This window comes from Cricetulus griseus, chromosome 7 (genome assembly GCF_003668045.3).
Source record: "Cricetulus griseus strain 17A/GY chromosome 7, alternate assembly CriGri-PICRH-1.0, whole genome shotgun sequence".
Lineage (NCBI taxonomy): Eukaryota > Metazoa > Chordata > Mammalia > Rodentia > Cricetidae > Cricetulus > Cricetulus griseus.
The window spans coordinates 88,162,746-88,185,751 of record NC_048600.1 but is presented as its reverse complement, the minus strand read 5'-3'; the positions used below and the strand labels follow the sequence as shown (position 1 = coordinate 88,185,751).

Genomic DNA, 23,006 nt, shown 5'->3' with positions numbered 1-23,006 from the left:
CTCCAGACCTGTTTTTTTTGTTTTTGTTTTTGTTTTTTTAAATACAATAAAACATAAGGAATTGGTGAGATGGCTCAGCAGATAAAGGTTCTTGCCACCAAGCCTAATGACCTGAACTCAGTCCCTCAGGACCTCACATAATAGAAGGAACGTTGGTAACATTCACATTTCAGACTGATTTACCTTTGAATGAAAAAAAAACAAAAAAAAACAACTCTATCCACTGCCAAGCACTATTCTATCAATTACACGTTGTCCATAAAAGTACCTTTGTGACAGGTTTCCAAGGACTTTTCTGACGCTGTCCATAACAAAGCCTGACTCTGCTGAAGGCAGAACTAGCGCTGTAGCTTCATGCTCCTGCCTTTCCTCAGTCTCTGTTTCTCTGCCATGTTCCTGCCTCTGCCATTAGCTGGTGAGCAGAGTAAATGATGAGCAGCGCTGGGTGGGACAATGGGGCTGATTCATGGCTCAAGAAAACAGGGAATTGTCGCTAAGCAAACACTGGCCCTACTTTTTGCTGGGGACACTGCAACGTTAAGCTGAAAGCATCTTGTTTGGATTCTTCCAACCACTGGGTAAGCATCTAAATGAGAGAGGCAATATGGGCCTCCCGGGGTTCCCTGGGGAGCTGAAAACAATCCTGAGATGCCCTGACAAAGCTTATGATCTTTGTAAGTAAGCAGGGAGAGGTTATTCAAACAGCTGTTAATTTCATTAAGAAACCTCATTTTAAGGTCCCAGAACAAGCATTTATTTTCATGCCAGGATTATCTCCAGCTTTTTTTATTTGCATCCACTCTGGCTGGCTTAGCTTGTGTGTATGGGTTAAGCTTTGGTGCTTTGGTTGGGCTTCCACAAGAATGCACCTTTAGAATAGCCCGGTTTCCCCACCCCCACACTTCACCTTCTGCCTATGGATAGCTAATTGTTCTAGCCTTGTTGGGTGAAACCAGCCTATACTTAACTTCCTTGCCACGTTATATTATAGATGATATGAATAGAACGCCCATGTGCATAAACAGAAAAGAGGTATGGCTTTTCCCTGTGTGAAAGAATAGTTTGTGGCCTGAGCTCTCACACCCTCCATAGTCCCCCAGTGGAAGGAAATGTGTCATTATCTCTTCTATATTCTTGGTGCTTGACAGTATGTACAATGTACAGCAGGGTCCCTCCTCCCTCCCCGGGCCCCCCTCTCACCTCCCCCCTTTCTCCTCTCCTCTCTTCCCCTGCTCCCTTTATGTGAATTGAACCTAGGCCCTCACACATACACACACTAGGCAGTACTCTAACACTGAGCTATATTCCAAACCAGTCTATTCTAACAGAATATTTTGCATTATTGAATTCTATTAAAGCATTTTTTTTTGTTACTGCAAAGGATAACCATATAATAGTTTGGTTGTTTTTTTTTAGTTCAGTTAGTATGATGAAATTATATCAATATAGTCTTGTGTCAGGCGAACGAAATTCTATCAATGCATTCTTACATGTTGAGTAATCCCAGAATTCCTACACTAAATCATTCTTCATTATACCACTTTTGGAAAATATTAGATTTAATATACTAATATGTTACTGAGAACATTTGTATTAATTAAAAAAACACATAGTTTGCTGGGCAGTGGTGGTACACCCCTTTAATCCCAGCATTCAGGAGGCAGAGGCAGGTGGATCTTTGTGAGTTTGAGGCCAGCCTGGTCTACAGGTCTATAGCCTGTCTACAAGACAGGCTCCAAAGCTACACAAAGACACCCTGTCTCCTGTCTCAAAAACCCAAATCAAAACAAAAAACCCCACATAGCTTAAGTTCAAGAGTATAGCTCCATTGTAGAGTGCTTGACTAGCATGTAGAAGGTCCTGTGTTGAATTCTCAACACCATCCCTCAGTTAAAAAAAAAAAAAAAAATATATATATATATATGTTTCCCAAGACAGGGTTTCTCTGTGTGGCTTTGGAGCCTATCCTGGCACTCGCTCTGGAGACCAGGCTGGCCTCGAACTCTCAGAGATCCACCTGCCTCTGCCTCCGGAGTGCTGGGATTAAAGGCGTGCGCCACCAATGCCCGGCTCTTACTATCTTAATTATTTTAAATTGTATGGTTCAATAATGTCTTATTATGTTTTCCTATTTATTTTATTTTTAACTGTGTGTGCATGTGTGTGTGCCGCCTGCACACACACATGAGTACAGATACCTACAGAGACCAGAAGAGAGCATCAGAGCCTCTGGAACTGGGATTACAGTTGGGCTGTGAGCTGCTTGATCGGATGCTGGGAACTGAACTCTGGTCTTCCACAAAAGTAGTAAGTGGGTTTGTTTGTTTGTTTGTTTATTTGTTTGTTTGAGACAGGGTTTGTCTGTGTAGCTTTGTAGACCAGGATGGTCTCAAACTCACAGAGATCTGCCTGCCCCTGCCTCCCGAGTTCTGGGATTAAAGCCCCCTGATCACCCCTGTGGCTGTAGTAAGTGTTCTTAACCTCTGAGCTATCTCTAAAATTATTTTACATGGCCAGGTAGTGGTGGCGCACCCCTTTAGTCCCAGCACTTGGGAGGCAGAGGCAAGCAGATCTCTATGAGTTCAACACCAGTCTAGGCTATAGAGTGAGTTCCAGGACAGGCTCCAAAGCTATACAGAGAAACTCTGCCTGGAAAAACAATTTTTTTTTTATATTTTTATTGGATTTCTTCATTTGTGTGTGTGCATACAATTTTTATTACATTGTTATTAATTTATTTTGTGTACTGTTGTGTGTGTGCTCCCATACACCATGACTCCAGTGAGGATGTCAGACACAACTTTCCAAAGTTGGTTCCTTAATTCCACCATATGGGTTTCAGGTCATCTATATCCATTGGTAACAAATGTCTTCACACTCACCAGCCCCAGTTTTTTGTTTTTGTTTTGTTTGTTGAGACAGGGTTTCTCTGTCTAACAGTCCTGGCTGTCCTGGAACTTGCTCTGTAGACCAGACTGGCCTCAAACCCACTGAGATCTGCTTGCCTCTGTCTCCCAAGTGCTGGGATTAAAGGCGAGCGCCACCACTGCCTGGCTCACCAGCCTCAGTTTAGTAATTGTTTTATAATCTCATTGCTGCACACAGGTCCAGAACTTTTTCATCTTTCAAAACCTAAACTCTGCACTCACTAAAACAACTCTCCTATCATCCCTAGTATGATTATTTGACTTTCTGATTCTGTGAATTAAGTAAATTATTTAATCACTGTAAATATTATCTTTGATATATTATCACTATATCACTGTCATATCTCACTGTTATCTGGCCTGGAGCTCACTGTGTAGAGCAGGATAACCTCAAACTGACAGAGATCCACCTGCCTCTGCCTCCCAAGTGCTGGGATCAAAGGCGTGCGCCAACACACCTGGCCTTAGACTACTTTCTCCCCCAATAAGGTCTCCTGTATCTCAGGCTGGCTTCACGCATAGGTAACTGATGACGACTCTGAACCTCTGGTACTTCTGTCTCCACTTCCCAAGTGTTGGGGTTATAGGTGTGCATCACCACACCTGGTTTATTTAGTGCCAGAGACCCAGGATTTCCTGTGTGTTAAGCAAGGACTTCACTGATGGAGTACATGGTCAGTCATCCCCTTCCTTTTGTTTATTTAAATATTTATTTATTTATTGTTAGTTGTACATGTGTATGTGCTTCCTGGAACTGGAGTTATGGGTGTCTCTAAGTCATTATGTGGGTGCTGGGATTCAAACCTGGGTTCTCTGCAAGAGCAGTAAAGTTCTTAATCATCTCTCTAGTCCCCACAGTTTGTTTTTTCTCCTTGGGGGCCAGGCCCAGTGGCACATACCTGTAATTTCAACACTCAGGAGGCAGAGGCAGAGGCAGAAGATGATTGCAAGTTCAAGACCAGCCTGGTCAAGGCTACAAATGAGACCCTTTCTCAAAACAAAAATCTCTCTCCTTAAAAGTTAAATACTAGGATGAAAACAGAATAAATAAATAAAATCTATCACATGCTGGGCATGAGCTGCACACCTGAAATTCTAGCACTTAAAAGATGGAGTCAGGAAGATCAGAGTTCATGGCTGGCCTTATCTACAAGTGGAGACTGAGGTCAGCCTGGACTACATTAGAAATATCTGAGAGTGGTACCCTGCCTGTAATTCCAGTACTCAGGAGGTGGAGGCAGGAAGATTGAAAGTTTAAAACCAGGAGCAGAGGAGCTGGCTCTTGGCAATTAAGACTGGAAAAAAAGGCAAGGACAACCATCTCTCCCATCTTTTCTCTCCAACACTATACTGGGTTCCCAGGCATTGAGGAAGGCAAGGCAGAAACAAACAGCACATCAATGGGACTAGAAACGAAAGCACCGGTATGTATATGCATGGTTGCACATAGAAAACACTTGTGTCTGTTCCCTTCCCCAAAGTCCTTGTAGAACTAACAACTGACTTTTGCCAGGTCACAAAATGTAAGGGCCTTCTCCCTGGGTATGGACACTAACTGCAAAGGCTGATGGCCTGAGCTTGTTCCCCAGAAACCCAACTTCTGGTGCACCACACATAAACACACACAAAATAAACCAATGCAAATAATTTTAAGTTTTGTGGGGGGGCATTTCAAGACAGGGTTTCTCTGTGTAGCCCTGGCTATCCTAGAACTTGCTATGTAGCCCAGTCTGGCCTCAAACTCAGAGATCTGTCTGCCTCTGCCTCCTGAGTACTGGGACTAAAGGCATGTGCCACCACACCCAGATGCAAACACTTTTTAAACATAAGGGCAATATATACAAGCCAGTTATATTAGCAATAAAGTATTAGAGAACCCTTATAACAGTAACAAAGCCCACCATATCAAGGAATGAATCCAGTGAGAGTTGTATAGTATCTTCTAACTAAAAATTAAGGGAGATTAAAGAAGGCTACTTTTTTTTTTCTTTTTTGAGACAGGGTCTCACAACTTGTGGGAGCCTTCTCTTCTTCCACCATGGGGTCCTGGGGATAGAACTCAGGTCATCAGACTTAGTAGCAAGCACCTTTACCCTCTGATCCATCTAACATTTTAACTTTTGGATCACATGGTATAAGAAAAAAAATCACAATTTTATACAGATTACAGGCTCATATCCACATTTTATTTGGCTGCAAAGGCTGATGGCTGCTTAAATATAACCACCGAGTCTTTTCCCCAAAAAGTTAGATGCTGGTTGAGGAAGACACCTGGCATTGAGCTTTGGACTTCACACACATGCACACACATGCACATACACATAAATTCATGCTTACATGTGCACATATATTGATGTGACTTCTGGCCTCTATACACACATGCACACATATGCATATACACATGAATACATGCTTACATATACACATACACAAACACACAAAACAATACCCCCAAATCAACAGCAAAAAATAAAATCTCAACTGATTAAAGAGGAGAAACATGAGAGCCAGGTACAATGATACTGCAAACCCTGCACCCTGGACATGCAAACAGGAGGACCAGAAATTCAGACTCATTTTCAGTTACAGAGTGAGTTTGGGGCCAGCTTGTGCTACATAAGACTCTCTTCCTCACACCCCCAAAATAAAAGCCTAGGGAGATAGCTCAGCTGGTTAAGTGCTTACTATGCACTTAACTCAGTTCATGAGGAACTGAGTTTGATTCTATTAGCATCATGCTGGTGGCACAGGTTTTTAACCTCAGTGCTGGGGAGGTAGAGCTGGGCAGATCCATGTAGTTCACCTAGCCTAGTCGGTGAGCTGCAGACACACCTGACACCCTTAAATAAACAAGTAATGAATTAGAAGAAGAAATTGAAGTCAGGCATGGTAGTGCATATCTGCAAATCCCAGTGGGCGTGGAGGTAGGCAAATCTCTGAGTCTGAGGCCAGTCTACACTACATTTCAAAATTCTAGGCTAGCCAGGGCTAATTAGTAAGACCCTACCTTAAAAAACAACAAAACACAACCACAAAAACTAACAACAAGCGATTTAAAAAAGAAAAGGAAGAGGAAGATGTGGAAGTTGTGGAGAAAGTTTTCAAATAACTATTTCCATAGCTACTTGTCATATCCAGAGAGCTTCTTGAAGCTCTACGGCTCTAGGCTGGGGGCATTGACCAGTGGTCTTGTATATGCAAAGTAACGAATTCCATTTCTGGTAGAGAGCAAAGGAGTGGGCTGGGGATGTAGACTGATAGACTAGGATACACAAGGCCCTAGGATTCAATTCCTACCCTCTCAAAGAAAGAGGAGGAGCTGGGGAGGGGAGGAGAAAGAAAGAAATGAACCTGATGTGAGTTGTAATTACTCTCAAGAGCACGGTGTGGTGTAGTTGGGTGGAGAGATGACTCAGAGGTTAAGAGCACTGACTGCTCTTCCAGAGGACCAAGGTTCAATAACCAGCTCCCACATGGCAGCTCACAACTGTCTATAACTCCAAGATTTGACACCCTCATAACATATATACAGAAGAACATCCCCCATCAAATGACCTCTCTCACAAGGATGAGTTTTATGGCCTAGAAGCAATGCTCAAGTTTTAGGGGGAAAGGGTCTGTGATAAGTAAAACATAAAATTCTGGAAGATATGGCAGAGCCTGGCTCACCAGACAGCAAAGAATCACCAGGTTGTAGACTACATCTATAACTAGCATTCCAGGAGGAGGGCAGGTTAAATATGTTTCCTTTGAAAGATGCTTGCAAGTAGTAACTTATTTGTGCTCACAAGTACTTTTCCCCCTGTACACAAGTATGTCTGTGTTCCATGTGTGTGCCTGGTGCAGGTGGAGGCTAGAAGAGGGTGTTATATCCTGTGGAACTGGAGTTACAGATGGTTGTGAGCTGTCATGTGGGTGCTAGGGATAGAACCTAGGTCTTCTAGATGAGTAGTCTGTGTTATTAACTGCTTAGTCATCTTTCTAGCCCAACTTATCGGGTTTTGAGACCATCATTTTGGAGATCTAGGCTTTCCTTTTTCTGTATAGTCAATGCAGGGAGGGCTAACAGTAGAGGGTAGTTAGAGGGGAAAAGAGCAGAGTACTGAAGGGAGCCAGGAAAGTTCTCTCCAAAAGATGAAGGTCATCGATTTATAACTACATGCAAAGACAACTAACAGCAGCCTTGTAGATCATGGAGCAAACTCCACTGTCAAGTTGTTTAAAAACCTTACAGATTATCTTCTTAATTTTATGGTTATGCCTAGGATTATGAGACCAAGGATTCAATCCCCACCACTCATGTGCACAAACACATTCACACACATATATAGAATAACTGTAATTTTTTTAATAGGCAAGAGTCAAAACTTCCTACTTAATCCCACACTACTTCCCAAAAGTAAAGCAATATGGACTATACTATTTGAATATTCTGTGGCAGCCAAATTGAAAAAGTATGATTGGACAAGACCAGTCCCAGCAAAAACAAAGAATGGTTGTTGTTCACCTGTAATCTCAGCCCTTGGGAGGTTGAAATAGGAGGATCATAAAGTTAAGGTCAATTTAGGCTATATAGTAAGTCCTTGTCTCAGAAAAATGGGATCTATGTGAGTTCAAGGCCAGCCTGGTCTACAGAGCAAGTGCCAGGACAGGCTCCAAAGCTACACAGAGAAACTCGGTCTTGAAAACAAAACAAAACAAAACAAACACCACCCCCTGAAAAGGGAGTTCTTCTGTTAACATCTATATTGTTTTGTTTTGAGTCTCAATGGCTGTGGCTATATAGCTCAATGATATAGTACTTGCCTACCATGTAGAAGGCCCTAATTTAAATCCTACTTTCCCCCTGGCTCACTTAGCTTCCCAACCACTGCATTTGGCTTGAGGTTAATTTTTATGTTTCTTTGATATCAATTTTTGGAAAGCTGGCAAGTATTTTACCTTTAGCACATCTCAGTCTGCACTAAGCATATATTAAACTCCTAACAGCCACATATGGCTAGATGCTACCATAGCAAACAATACAGGTTTGGAAGAAAAGAAATCTATCCAGGTAGAAAGCAAGGGTTCAGCAAAAACAAACAAACAAACAAAACCAAACATATATATAATATATATATATATATATATATATTGAAATCAAATATCAAATTAGGGAAAGAAGAAATATTACCAGTGTAGCTTAACGGGGAAAGGAAAAAGGTAGTTGAAGGTTGGTAGAGCAAGTTTGAGGACAGTTAGAGCTACACAGAGAAACCCTGCTCGATAAACAACGACAAAAAAAAAAAAACAACAAAAAATAAAAAACAAACAAAACCCCAAACCCAAACTAAAACAAAGCAAAAACAAACCCAAAAGTAAAGCAAAACAAAACAAATCCAGGTATTTTTGTCAGTATGGTACTCAGGTGAATGTTTAGGGCAGGGACAAATAAATCTATCAAAGCAAGTGTCCAATTTATTTTTTGATCAATTTCTATTAGTTGAATTACTCTTTCCAATTCCTTTCTTTTCTTTTCTTTTCTTTTCTTTTCTTTTCTTTTCTTTTCTTTTTCCGAGACAAGGTTTCTCTGTGTAGCCTTGGCTGGCCTGGAACTCTCTCTGTAGACCCGGCTGGCTTCAAATTCAGAGATCCACCTGCCTCTGCCTCCCAAGTGCTGGGATTACAGGCATGTGCCACCACTGCCTGGCCTATGTTTGTTTCAGTAGCTTTGTTTTTCTTATTAGGATTTTTGTTTGCTTGCTGTTTTTTTTCTTGGTTTTGAGACAAGGTCTCAAATAGCCCAGGCTACTCTCCAACTCTAGCTGTCACCGAAGATGACTTTGAACTTCTGATCTTCCTGTTTCCACCTCTTAAATATTGGGATTACAGGTGTGTGTCACCATGTTTGATTTATTCGGTGTTGGGAGGTTGAATTTATTACTTTGCAAATTTTATCTAAACACTCATTCTTTTTCTTAATTTATTTTTTGAGGTGGGGTTTCTCTGTATAGGGCTGGCTGTCCTGGAAATCACTCTGTAGACCAAGCTTGAGCTCACAGAGATCCACCTGCCTGTGCCTCCTGTATGCTGGGATTGTAGGTGTGTGCCTCCATGCCCAGCTAAACTATATTAATCTTTTAATATATCCATGAAAGGAGATAGTCAGCAGCTTTCAATTATTTCAGGGTAGTTCTAATATTCAGGACTTTGTAACTGTACCACTTTCCCCATTTCTCCATGACTTCCAATTACTCCATGACTTTAGTGGGGCAAAGAACAAAGAGCAATTCAAATTTTCCTTAAGGAATTGTTGATCTTTTAGGCATTATAATGGTATATTGATTTTCTTGTTATTTTTTAAAAAGAGCTAACTGGTGTGAAGACAAATAACCTCAACACCAGCACTAGGGAGTCTGAGGTAGGAAGATCATATGTGTTCCCGGCTAGCTTTGGGCTACATGGTGAGCTCTTACCTTAGATAAGTAAACAAGTTTGCTGGTTTTGACTTAAAATAACATACTAAATTATTAGCATGTGAACTAATAGGATATATAACACGTAAAATAATGTGGAGAGGAAATGTGTGCAAGGGCAGAGGACAAAAAAATCTGCCAAGACTACTTTGTAACTGTCAAGCTTGGTACATGAAGTTTCACAATTAAATGTTTAGTATTATATGTATATATAATACTGGTATAGTATATATATATATATGTATTATATATATGGACTATACTATTATATATTATATATTATTGTATATATAATATATATTATCTATTTGGAATTTGTCACAAATAAAAGGTGAAATAACACTATTAAAACATTATTTTTTTTCCAGGTTTTTAGAGACAGGGTTTCTCTGTGTAGTCCTGGCTGCCCTGGAACTCACTCTGTACACAAAGCTGGCCTTGATCTCAGAGACCTGCCTGCCTCTGCCTTCCAAGTGCTGGGATTAAAGGCATGTGCCACCACCACCTGGTGGGTCATTTTATTTTATATGTATGAGTTTTCTGTCTGCATGTATGTCTGTGCACAGTGTGCATGCTTGGTGCCCAAAGAGGCCAGAAGATGGCACTGGATGCCCTGGAACTGGAATTACAGAATGTTTCGAGTCACCATGTGGTGCTGGGGATTGAACCTAGGTCCTCTGCAAGAGCAAATACTTTTAACTGCTGAGCCAACTCTCCAGCCCTGAATATGACTTTAAAAAAAATTCTTAAAATCAAAAGGCAGGGTCAAAATGTGCATATCCTCCATTTTTTTTGATGTTTGGAGACAGGGTCGCAGGAAACCTGGCTGCCTTCTAACTCACTGTATGGCTGAGGCTGACCTTGAACTCATGATTCTCCTGTCTCTACCTCTTGAGGGTTTCAACTATGGTCAAGTGCTTCCAAGTGCTGGGAATTGACCCAAGGGTTTCTAGCATTCTAGATAAGCATTTTACCAACTCTAGTTCCTCCCTAGCCATTTTCAAAAACCTATTCTATTTTAACATTTTATTATTATTATTTTTACAAAGCTACTTTTAAAGCCAGGCATTGGTGGCGTACACCTTTAATCCCAGCACTCGGGAGGCAGAGGCAGGTGGATCTCTGTGAGTTCGAGACCAGCCTGGTCTACAAGAGCTAGTTCCAGGACAGCCTCCAAAGCCACAGAGAAACCCTGTCTCAAAAACAAACAAACAAAACAAAACAAAACAAAACAAAGCTACTTTTAATACTTTGAGGTATGGCCCACAGGAATATAAAACACTGGGAAGGGGTAACCCCCTCACCCCCAGGAGTGGCCCAAGGGGAGAGAGGCTAACTGAGGAGAAGCACAAAAGGAACCTGCTGCAGACTCAGGGCAAAGGGAATGCCATCAGTGCTGGGACCTGTGAGCACTACAGGAAGAAACTCGAGCATGGTGGGACTGGCTCCAGGCACACAGGCGTAGGACAAGAGGGTTGGACACGAAGCCGCAAAGCTACTTGGATTCCTCCTTCTTCTCATTTGCCTTTTTCTGCTTCTGCTGTATGATCTCCGAGTCCCTCTGCTTGGCAGCAGAAAGCCCATCATCTTGGCACTTTCCCTTAACGGAGTCACTCTGCGTCTTCATGTTTTTCTGGCGGGGTATGACCTATTTTAATATATATTTTAAAATATGGAATGCTTTATGAACTTGTGTATCATCATTGCATAGGGGCCGTGCTAATTTTCTCCATATTGTTTCAATGTTAGTATATATGCTGCCAAAAATGAGAACTAAAATTCCCAAGTCACAAAGACTTTTTTAAGTTCTTCAGGTAAGAGTTCATCCTTTATTAGGTACACACTAAGAGGTATAAAGGGAAAGGAAAGATACTCTGTGCTTGGCCTGTGCATTGACATCCTAATGAATCCCATATAGCCTTTTGTATTGTTTACATTAGTACTTTAAATTTTCTTTTTCAATTATTATTGTGCATAGGTCATTGTGGGCATGATTATGCCACAGTGTGTATGTGTAGGTCATAGGACAACTTGTGGGATTTAGTTTTCTCCTTTCACCAATGGATCTGGGGATGTAACTCCCGTTGTCTCCTCAAATGCTTTTATCTACTGAACCTTTTTCCCTGACCCAAGTTTATTTTCCTATATATATTTTAAAGGTTTTGGATTATAAATATTCCTTCTGCATACTCCTTGTACAACTGACTTGAGAGTCTGACTCTATTAATTCCCTTTAATTTGTTTTTATGTCCTCCCAATGTTCATGACACATGACGATGTCATGAAACTGAGAAGAATGACTGGTCTAGTTGGATCCACCCACGTTGACATACCTGTGCCTTGTCAGTTGGGTTATAGTTCTCTCCTAGATGGACTTTAACTTATATAACTCGAATGCTCCAGACTTCTTGTCATTTGTTGGTTTCTTTCTCTATGGTTTTCACATACAACACTGGATATTTCTTATAAATTATAGAGGGCTCAAAATAAAGGGTTGTTTTTTTTTTTTTTTTTTTCTGATTCAGGGTTTCTCTGTGGCTTTGGAGGCTGTCCTGGAACTAGCTCTTGTAGACCAGGCTGGTCTCAAACTCACAGAGATCCACCTGCCTCTGCCTCCTGAGTGCTGGGATTAAAGGCATACGCCACCACCGCCCGGCTGGTTTGTTGTTGTTTTATGTGAGGGATTTTTCTTTTATTTTATGTGTTCAGGTTTATGTTCACAAGTGGGAGTTTGCTTGTACATGTGTGTGGAGGGTAACATCCCACTTGATTTTTAGCAGGGTCTTGGGGCATCAAACTCAGGTCCTCATGTTTGAGAGCAAGCACTTTACTTACTTAATTTTTTTCTCTTTTTAAATTTTAGAAGTCATTTTGGCCTGGTAGTGGTGGTGCATGCCTTTAATCCCAGAGGCAGAGGCAGGCAGATCTCATTGAGTTAAGAGGCCATCTTCATCTATAAAGTGAGTTCCAGGACAGCTAGGGCAGTTACACAGAGAAACCCTGTCTCGAAAAACAAAACAAACAAAGTCATTTTGTTTTCTCCTCAGTAGCAATATTTTTGGAGTGTTTCTTCCAGTAAGCTTATTTGCAGAATTGTTTAAAGTAACACTAATTTTTCTGCAGCAATTGAAACAAATGTTTCCATTTTGAAAATGTCTGCTGGAAAAACATATTTGTAATTCAGATGAATGGAGAGATTGTTAGATTGTACTAAGGAAACTACATGTTATTTCCCCCCCCAAGAAACACGATTCAAAATAACTATTAGTAAATGTTTCCTGAGTAGGTATAGGTTCTAGGTAAGTCCTTATGAATTATAATTTATAGCACAGATGTCCTAATTCTCCATTTCAGTAGACAAGTGTTTATTAAAATGGATATACAGTGTTAGCAACTAACTGAAAAAAAAAACACAGAACTGTAACACAATTGCTTCAGGTCAAGTTAAGCACATAACAGTTTTCTGTTCAGAAAAAAATTATAATCCAGGGAGAAAAGTTTAATATCTTCCCCAAAGGAAACTTATTGCTTTTTGAAGTATTGCTATAAAAATAAAATCTGATTTTAACTTTGTACATAATTATGCAATACACAAGTTTTATATCTTTCTAAGTATAAACACCTGTGATCTCAAGGTCTACAGGAGTTAGGGCTACCTATTTGTATTAAATTGGTGTTTAGCATGTGCTCCCAAGCAATTTTGTTGATTTTTAGAGCATTCATTAAAAAAAGCAAAGAACTGATTTGCTTAGTGGACTAAATATTAAGCACAGTATCAGGCAATATTAAATATTTTAAAAGATAAAAATGAGTGCCAGGCGTTGGTGGTGCACGCCTTTAATCCTAGCACTCGGAAAGCAGAGGCAGGTATCTTGTGAGTTTGAGACTTGCCTGGTCTACAAGAGCTAGTTCCAGGATAGCCTCCAAAGCCATGGAGAAACCCTGCCTCGGAAAAAACAAAAACAAAACAAACCAAAAACCAAAAAAACAAACCAAAAAAGATAAAAATGAAAGCTGGGTGGATCCTTAGAATAAGGATGCTCTAGTTTATTGAATGCTTATTGGCTGGTTTTGGATGTAAGTAATCACACCAAGCTCTTGTGCCTCCTTCTGTCCATATTTCTGACTAGAGAAGCCTAAAACTGAAACCCTGGACATGACCTTCTAAAGATTATTTGATTTAGTTTCTTGTGTTGCTGAAGGAAAAAACCCAATTTCTTCAGGCCATTGGCTCATTTTTTTTTTCAAGCATTTCCAGAGATAAATACAACTCATCCCAACACAGAGAGACTAGCTTTGGTACTAGACAATAATGGTAACATGAGTTACCTATGAGACCTTACCATGGAAGGATGCATTACGACTGTGCAACTTTTAATTTACAAATAAGTCTATCCCAACATTGTTACGATAAATCTTTCCAACAAAAGCAGCCGAGCCCTTTATTCAATAATCAATAAGATGAACACACACACACACACACACACACACACACACACTCTCTCTCTCTCTCTCTCTCTCTTTCTCTCTCTCTCTCTCTCTTTCTCTCTCTCTCTCTTCCAGCGAGTACCCTACTACTGAGTTGTGTTTTTGCCCTCTTAGAAATGAAAAATTTAAAGACTTTTGAGTTAGACTGGCAGTGGTGGTGCACATCTTTAATCTCAATACTCTGGAGACACAGGCAGGCAGATCTCTGTGAATTCAAGGCCAGCCTGGTCTACAAAGTGAGTTCCAGGACAGCCAGGGCTGTTACACAGAGAAACCCTGTCTGGAAAATCAAAATAAAACAAAAACAAAAACTTTTGAGTTGCCAGGCAGCCCTTATACTTTCGATTCTCATTCCACAGCCATTCCAGGCTGGAATTATAGGCCTATGCTACTATCCAAGTTTCTCATTTGCTTTTTATTTATTTTTTGAGACAGGGTTTCTCTATGAAGCTCTGTCTGCCTGTAATTCACTGTAGAGATCAGGCTGTCTTGAACTGATGAGACCCACATGCCTCTGCCACGGGAGTGCTGATGTTAAAGGTGGGCATTACTATGTCAGGCTTATTAATTATTTTAAGATAGGGTCTTACTATGTGCACCGTGTCGGCCTCGAACTTGTGGCAATCCTCCTGCTTCTGTCTCCTCACTGTTATGATCACAAATGTGAGCCAGCCACCATAGACCGTTTAGTACTATTATCATAATTTTAAAAAATGATGTATCGGATGCTGGCTGTATCCTGCCTCCCAAGTAAGCTTGGGCAATGTGCCACTCTGCTTGGCTACTAGGTTTATTTTATACTGATACCGAGGCCAAAAAGAGATATGGTAATTTAGTCAAGGTCACACTCCTAGCCGGCGGTGACATCTGGGTTCATACCAGAAACGTTAACTCTGTAGCTTCCTATGCCGAAATGTACAATATCTATCTTCATAAAAGCAAATAATAAAATCAGTTAATCCCAAGTCTGTATTTCGGGAGAAAACACAAGTGACTAATGAAGCAATCTCATTCAGTATTTCTTATGATAACATTCTATATTGAATGATTCGGAGTCCCAAACCTACCCTTTCAAAAATCAAGTGTCTCTTTGTGGAATAAATTGACAACAATCTCCCAGACTTGTCATCAATATTTCAATTCATAATTTAATAAAACACAGACATGCCTTGTAGGATAAAGTTCCAGATCTTTCTGTGGACGTCAGTTTCCAGAATCTCTGATGTGTTCGTGTGACTAAGGAAAAGAATAGCTGAATCACATCTACGGGCGATTCCTTCCAATTAAAAATCTGTAACAGAAAGGAAGACAAGGCAGTCCAACTGTCTTTTAATCTCAATAGCTCTTTGGCCCGAGCCCACCAATCTACTCCCGTTGCTTTGGGTGGGGATGGGGAATAATCCCACAGGCTACAGGCAAAAAGGGAGCAGCCTGGCCTGGCTCGAGCCAGCCAGAGCAGGGATGCTTGTGCAGCGGGGACCCGCGGTCTGCCTGGACCGAGGAGTGAGGGCCAAAGCAGAGTCAGAGCTCGCTATGGGACCCAACAGTCAGACCAGAGTCTAGGGCAAAAGGGGCTCTTCCCAAGGGTACAGAGGGCAGAGAGCTAGAAAACCTGCGCCCGGGGCGCAAGCTCGGCCAGCGGCCGGGGTACAGCATCCATCCCGCCCTGCGGAAGGGCGCGCGGCCCGGGTTCGGCCCAGCCCGCGCATGCGCCTCAGCACCTCCGCTCCCCTCCCTCTTCCTGGCGGGTCTGGGGCGGCGGCAGCGCGGTGACGTCAGGGCGTTGGGGCAGCTCCTGTGACAGACGGAGCTGGAGCGGCGGGGCGGCGGCGGAGTCCGGCGGCCGAGATAGCGAGTGAGGGAGCGAACGAGCAGCGACCTGAGGGTCCAGGGAGCGAGGAGGAGCCGGAGGGGAGTGCTCGGGCGCGAGCGAGAGGACGCGCGAGCGCCGGGCTAGGGCTCGAGCCCCGGAACGGCTGAGGAGCCCGCCCGCGGCCCTCCCCTCCCCCTCCCCGGGACCGGGCCCAGCGCGCCATCCTCCCCCTCCCTCCCTCCCTCCCTCCTTCCTCCCTTCCCTTTCCCTCCCCCTCCCCCGCCGGTGGATGGGAGTGAAGGACGGAAGAGGCCCTGCGGAGGCGGCGGTGCAGCGCTCCGGTAAGGCGGCGACGCTCTGCGCCCTCCCCTCTGTCTCCTCCACCGCGCTCGGGCGGCTGCGGGCCGGGCCGGCGGCCTGACGATGTGGCTGCGCCGGTCCCCTCCCTCCCATTCTCCCCTCCCCCTGCCGCCGCTGCCTCCTCCTTCTTCTTCTCCTCTCCTCGCTCTCAAAATGGCGGCCGCGACGGCCGTTGAGTGAGAGGCACCGAGGAGGGGGGCCTGGCTGGGGAGGGCGCTGCCCTGGCTCTGGTCCTCGGGCCTGGGCTGCGGGCTACCCGGGCCGGCGCGGCTTCACCCGAGGCCTCTTGGGCTGCATCGCCCTGCTGCAGCCGTGACTTAGCAAGAAAAGTATTCTTGGGTGGGAAGGGCGTGGGGAGCAGGTCGCTCTCTGATCTTGGGGAAAGGGCCCAGCCCTCCTGGGCCGCGGAAGCGAGCCCCGCAGTCCCCACCCCTCCGCGGACTGGCGGCTCGCCGCCGGGGCTCCTGCAGCCACCAGGCCTTCCTGGGGTCCGGTTCCCCACCTGTCCTTAGGTTGGGGGCCGACCCGAGGAGGATGGCCCGCCTCCTAGGCCCTTGGCCCCCCGGTGCGGTGGTGGTTCAGCCTCTGCGCTCTGCAAAGATCTGCAGCACCCACCCTCCAAATCGGGCAGGATTTTGCTTTTTGCCACTAGCTCCTTGCACGGGAGCTGCCTTTTGACGTTGCTAACTAACACTGATCTCCGAGGCCCTCTGCCATTCCCTTCATCCCATGTCTCCGCTCCATTAGGAAACGCTGTGACTATTTATTTACCCTCTCTAGCCTTCTAGGTGAGAAAATGTTTTTGAGATCGTGGGCTTATTTTTACTACCTCTACAAAATCATCCAGGAGGAGAGATTTTCACTGTCTTGAGATGAGAGAAAGCAAGGTGCCTGGCTTTATTTGTTATTCTGCCTTTTTTTTTTTTTTTTTTTCAGTGACTTAGCAAGAAACTCCTTGGGAGGAGGGCAGGAAATTTTCCGTTGAGGTTGGAATTGGATGTAATTCCTATCAGTCCTTTGGTTAAAAAATTGTGCTTGAAGAAAAGTACCTGATTTGTGGTCTCAATCTCAATGGGCGATGTCATGCCAAGGATCTCCCCTCCCCCTTTCCTTAGGCAATTGCCAGAAAATAAAAATATTACTGTTTTCCCAGCCTTTAGTGTCAAGCACATACTCCTTAAGATTCACAACCTTTAAAAGATCCAACAACAGAAGGGTCATTTTAGCAATTCCCTTTTTGTTGTGGGTGGGTTGTTTGTGTGAATTTCTTTTCTGGGGGTGGGTTCTTGTGGAGACCTTGTTTGGGCCTTCATACCAGTAATATTGTCTTCTCTCTTCATTTTGCCACAGCAGTGTTTGCTTAGTATCTCCCCCCTTGCAGTAAAACTTGATTCAATCCCTTAACCAGGAATATTTTTAGTTGAGTATGCCAGTAATAATATGTTGAATATACATTAAAAGCTTTAACTTTAAAAATTGGTTTGGTTTTAAGGCTCTAACTAGCTTTTATTTCTAATGGATGTCTTTCAGGACATAGTTCTGCAAAATAATTGGCAGTTACAAATTGCGGTTTTTATTAAAGCAGAATATGTATTTAGGGCAATTTATTCTTTCATGGTCTATTTAAAAGATCATTGTTTGGTTTCAGAGGGAAGGATTTCCTACAATAAATTTAAAGCTAGTGTATATAATTTTAAAAGTCAGAGAAAGGAACCCAGCTTCTCACAGTATTTCTACATATGTTGGTTTTGATGGAGCACACCCTGTTTTGGTACATCCTCCCACCTCCTTAAAAATGGGTTAATATTTGTGGATGCTATGAACAGCCATTGAGCCGGGAGGACTGGGTGGAGTAAGGGAGCGACAGCAGAAGCTGTGAAATGCTCGATTGCCCTTTCATCGCATTTTCTTCATCCTTACGATTTGTAAGGTTATTTGATACTAATTGTAGCTACAACAAAGGCATTTCTCTGTTGTAGATATTAAAAATCTCACGTTTTCCACCTTTTTTTCCCTTCTTCAAGAAGGGCATTGAATAATTGGAATAAAAGCATCCCTGTTGTAAAATAAGTACTTATTGTTCACCTGTGAGTGTGTATAAAAAACATGTACATATATGCCCTGGTTAATGTTTTTTAATTATTGTAGCCAAGTGAGTGTTAAATTAACTACTGCCAAGAATATTTGGCAACAAAATGCATGGAATATTGTAAAAAAAAATCTAGTTAAGAATACTTGTTTTTAATGTTTTTTTTTTCTTAATGAACATCAAAGATAAAATAGTGGTTGTTTTGTGTCAAGAGCTCTTTAAATAGACCTTTTCTCTTGTGTTGCCTCTTGCATAGGACTTTTTGTGTGATGAAAGCATAGTTCACTTTAGTGTCTTGTGTTCCTTAAAGAATTTTGAATTTGACAAATATAATTTTGATGAACCTTATGTTTGTAACTTGGGGTATATTTTTACAATTTTGTTTAATGTAGTTAGAAAGTAGAAAGGCTATTGTGGTGATGGATGAGTGCATTGGGATTAGTGTTCCACTATATTGTGTCTGCCATATATATCCCTAGCCCTACCATTTCTAGTTAATGGTGAATCCACACCCTACCCCTGCCCAGGAGGTTACTGAAAATTTGTTGGAGAGTAGAATGTATGCGTGCTTATGTTTCTGGTATGTGTCAGAATCTTGCTTAGTTTGAAGAAATTAGTTTTAAAAATTATTCACAATCTATTATAAAAACCTGAAGTTGCGATGAATTTCTTTTTTCACTCACTCATTTCATGTGTGTTTTTGTGCACCAACTTATGGAGATCACATCTTTTCTGTGGATTGAACTCATCAAGTTATATTTGGTGGCAAACACATTTATCACTGAGCTATCTTACCATCTTTTAAGATGGGGTCTTACCAGGGTAGGCTTGAATTTGCTGTGGTCCTGACCTTGAGCTCCTGGTAGTTATCTTCCACCTCTGCAAGTGCTGGGGTTACAGGACACTATCCTTAACTGGCTTGATATTCACTCCTTATGTATTGTAATCGGGCCTTTAATTACCTCTTTCTGCCTTACAAGCCTTCTAAGTACTGTAAAACAGGTGTGTGCTACCATACTGATTTTTGTAGTAGTTGGTTTCTATTTTTAAGTTACGTTATTTACATAATTTTCTGGATAAAATATCTCTAGCATGAAAACTATTTCTGGGAATGAAGAGTCAGTATCTCATAATTGTTGGTTTTGTAGTTCAGAACGTCCAAGTTGTATTATGTTGTATTTAAGAAAAGGAAAGTAGACAGTCAGTTGTGGTGCATGTCTTTAATTCCAGCACTTGGGAGGCAGGGGCAGGCTGATATCTTGAGTTCCAGGCCAGCCTAGTTAACAACCAAGTTCCATGACAGCAAGGCTATACAGGGAAACCCCTGTCTTGGAAAACCAAAGGGGGGCGGGGGATGGGTACCGGAAATAAAGCTGGTGAGATGGTTTAGCTGCTAAGCTTGACAGCATGAATTTGATCTCCAGTACCCACATGGTAAACAGAGCCATCTCCCACAATTTGTCTGTTTGGCACATGTACATAATAATAAAAAAGGAAAGTAAATATTGCTGTCTTGGATTATATACAAAGTTATTTGGATATCTAGCTGTTCATGTGTATAAATGACTTTAAAGCTTGTATTTTAAGTATCCAGGAGAAAAGAGACCTTGTTATTTACATCTGGTTCACGTTATCCACAATTGTCATCTCAGTGAGCTATAGATATTGTAGATCACATCATTATTAAGGTAGAACTATCTTTTATTTTTGAATGTGTGTGTGTGTGTGTGTGTGTGTGTGTGTGGTGAATATACTAGTTGTATGTGCAAGTGAGTACAAGTGCTAGAGATGTTAAATCCCCTGAAACTGGAGTTCAAGATGGTTGTGATCTGTCCATGGGTTCTGGGACTTAAACTTTGACCCTCTGTGAGAGTAGTATGGCTCTGAACCATTGATCTCTTTCCAGCTCTGTGTGTGTGTGTGTGTGTGTGTGTGTGTGTGTGTGTGTGTGTGTGTGTGTGTGTGTGTAGGAGTTGTCTGTGGAGGTTTGAGTACAGCTTTCAAGAGTTGGATTGTCCTTCCACTGTGAGCCCCAAGGATCAAACTCAGGTTGACAGGCTTGGTGGCAAGCACCTTCACTTCTGAGCCATATTGCCAGTAACAAATGGTGGAGCTATCTTAAGTCCATTCCAGCACCCTGGAGGCATAGAGGCAGGTGGATCTTTGTGAGGTCAAGGCCAGCCTGCTCTTCATAGTGACCATCAGGCCAGCCAAGGGTACATAGTGAGATCCTCTGCCTCAAACAAATGAAAAACATTCCTCCAAAAAAATTAATAAAATGAAAACAAGTGCAAAGCAAAATATGTAAATTAAATGTTCAGTTCTGAAGTTGTGATAAAGGTTCCCCCCACTTTTTTTTTTTTTTGAGGTTAGCTGGCTTTAAGTGAAGCTGGTTGTATGGTTGTATCTGTTTTGTGGTCCTAAAAAGTGACTGGAGGTAGGGGTGTTGAGATTGGAACTCAAAGCTTTCCTGTTGGATGTTCTCTACCACTAAGCTATACCTGGACAGAATTTTTACTTGCTTCTAGTAGAAATCTCTGTTGCATGCCTTTAATCCCAGAATTTGGGAGACAGAAGCAGGTGGATCTCTGAGTTTCAGGACAGTTGGACTGTTAGACAGAGAAACCCCGTCTCCCAAAACAAAAATAATAATAAAATAAAATTAAAAAGTAAATGAAGACTCCAGGCGTTGGTGGCACAGGCCTTTAATCCTAGCATTCGGGAGACAGAGGCAGGTGGATCTCTGTGAGTTTGAGGCCAGCCTGATCTACAGAGTTCCAGGACAGCTTCCAAAGCAATACAGAGAAAGCCTGTCTTGAAACACCAAATAAGTAAATAAATAAAGTCTCATGAAAATATTTTATGACAGATAACCTGTTTTTATATACCTTGGAAAGAATCATTTGAAGCGGAAATTCTTTGCCACTGTTTTGTGAAATACAGCCATTACTTTTTTTTTTTTTTTTACTCCATTTAAAATAAAACTAGGTTTTAATAATGAGAAACTGAAGAGAAAAGCAAATATGCTTACATTCTGAAGATGCTTAGCTGTAGAATGAGTTCTAGCTTTTAAAAGCCATTTCCAGAAACGTGTTTCTTTTCTTTGTTTGGAAGTGGGGCCTCCAATAGCCTAGCTCTTGAACTCAAAATATAACTGAGCCTGGCCTTTAACTGCTCATCATTTTGCAACTTCCCAAGAGAAATGGGTGTTTCACAAAGAAAGATGCTGTGATACATTGTGTAAACATAATCATTAGATTCACATTCTAACAATGTTACTGGTTTGGTATGACAATTTGCAGTCAGTTAAATTTAATTTTAGTTAACTTCTACTAATTTTTGTCATTGGCATAGGAGTAAAAATTTTTAGTTGGTATTTATTTGTGCTTTATGGCACAGTCATCATAAGTACTTTTTTGGTTTTTTTTTCTTTTTACAAATTGATGGCTTTTGGTTAAAACAGGATTAATCTGTCAGGGATCTTCTAAATAGTCTCTCAGCTATTATGATTTAACTGTGTCAAACGTTTGTCTGTGTCAAACGTTTGTCAGTTTGACACAGCTAAATGATAATTTGATACCCTTTTCAACTTAACTTTCTCATCTTTAGGTAGATGGGTATTTTCATATATGAGCAAACTAAAATTCCATGAATCTCTTCTCCTGAAGTCACTTAGGTAGTAGTTAGAGTGCTACCTGGGTTCTGGCTTACATCGACAAATAGTACATTTTCATACCAATTGACTTCTTTTGAAAAAAATTTACAAAATTTTTCATTTTTGAGCATTTACCATGAAGCACAAATATGAAGGACACAAAGTACACAATAGATACCAAGCATTTTAGAGGTGAACATTTTTATATTCTAAAATTCTCACAGACTCCTTTTTTCTTTTTCTGTTTTTGGTTTTTCGAGACAGGTTTCTCTTTGTATCCTTGACTGTCCTGGAACTCACTCTTTAGACCAGACTGGCCTCTAACTCACAGAGATGGGCCTGCCTTTGCCTTCTGAGGCTGGGAATAAAGGTGTGTGCCACCGCCACCCAGCTTTTCATATGTTTAAATATTTTATTTATTTAGTTGTGGGTGTGGGAGTACAAGCCACAGTATGAGTGCAGAAATCAGAGGACAACTTTTTTGAGATTCTATTTTTCTTCAACTATTTGGGTCCCAGAGTTAAACTCAGGCCTTCAAACTTGTCAGTAAGTGGCTTTATACTCTGAGCCATCTTGCCAGCCTTCAAAATCTCTCCTTATTTCATTTAAATAGTCACATTTCAGGGGCATAATTTGAAATGTTTTTATTTTGACTGGAACAATGTGCTAGTTTTCATTGAGCAAGCTTAGAGGTTAATGTTTTGCTTCTTCTATTTAAAATAAGCCTTGAGGGGCTAGAGAGATGGCTCAGTGGTTAAGAGCACTAGCACTGGCTGTTGGAGAGGCCCAGGATTCAATTCCCAGCACCCACATGACAGCTTGCAGCTGTTTGTGACTCCAGTCCCAGAGCCCCACTCCCCCACGTACAAACAAAACACCATTGCACATAAAATATAAATAAATATTTAAGGAAAAATAAGCCTTGAAGAAAATAAAGTTCTGGAGGCTGGGAAGTCAAGTTTCAAGGTTCCGGGGTTGGTGAGAGACTTTCTTGCACCATCATTTTTCAGAGGCAGCATATGATAAGATATATCTAATATGTAAACCTTGGGTTTCTCTTTCTTTTCTTTAACCCATCCCCTATCCTTTTTAATCTTAATTTAGAAAATGGTTACTGTGGCATTTGTTACCTGTATTGTTTATTCCTGCATTGGATATTTTGCATGCATAAGGCTTGCAATGCTTAACATTGCTTTTAAAATATTTTAGCCAGGTGGTG

At 41.7% G+C, this 23,006-nt stretch overlaps 2 protein-coding genes and 1 non-coding gene across 5 annotated transcripts in view; 1 reads left to right on the top strand and 2 right to left on the bottom strand.

The window, feature by feature from the left end:
* Positions 1 to 10,653: 10,653 nt before the first annotated feature.
* LOC103161265 (small EDRK-rich factor 2-like) lies at positions 10,654 to 11,026 on the bottom strand. The gene has a single exon (XM_035447368.1). The coding sequence runs from the start codon at positions 11,007 to 11,009 to the stop codon at positions 10,878 to 10,880; it is 132 nt and encodes a 43-aa protein (XP_035303259.1). The 5' UTR covers positions 11,010 to 11,026; the 3' UTR covers positions 10,654 to 10,877.
* A 22-nt stretch (positions 11,027 to 11,048) lies between these two features.
* LOC113836868 lies at positions 11,049 to 11,156 on the bottom strand. The gene has a single exon (XR_003487390.1). It is a non-coding gene; the product is annotated as a U6 spliceosomal RNA (small nuclear RNA).
* A 4,496-nt stretch (positions 11,157 to 15,652) lies between these two features.
* The window catches only part of Pafah1b1 (platelet activating factor acetylhydrolase 1b regulatory subunit 1), a 49,518-nt gene continuing 42,164 nt past the window's right edge, over positions 15,653 to 23,006 (top strand). For 2 of the 3 annotated variants that reach the window (XM_027426777.2, XM_027426778.2), the window contains exon 1: positions 15,653 to 16,024. The gene's annotated coding sequence lies outside the window, so the exon portion shown is untranslated. Of the gene's footprint in view, positions 16,025 to 16,823; positions 16,931 to 23,006 lie in introns of those variants that run through there. The other variant, XM_035447367.1, reaches the window with a different exon arrangement.

Coding starts and splice junctions, on each gene's coding strand:
- LOC103161265 (XM_035447368.1), bottom strand. CDS start 11,009: ATGAAGACGCAGAGTGACTCCGTTAAGGGAAAGTGCCAAGATGATGGG.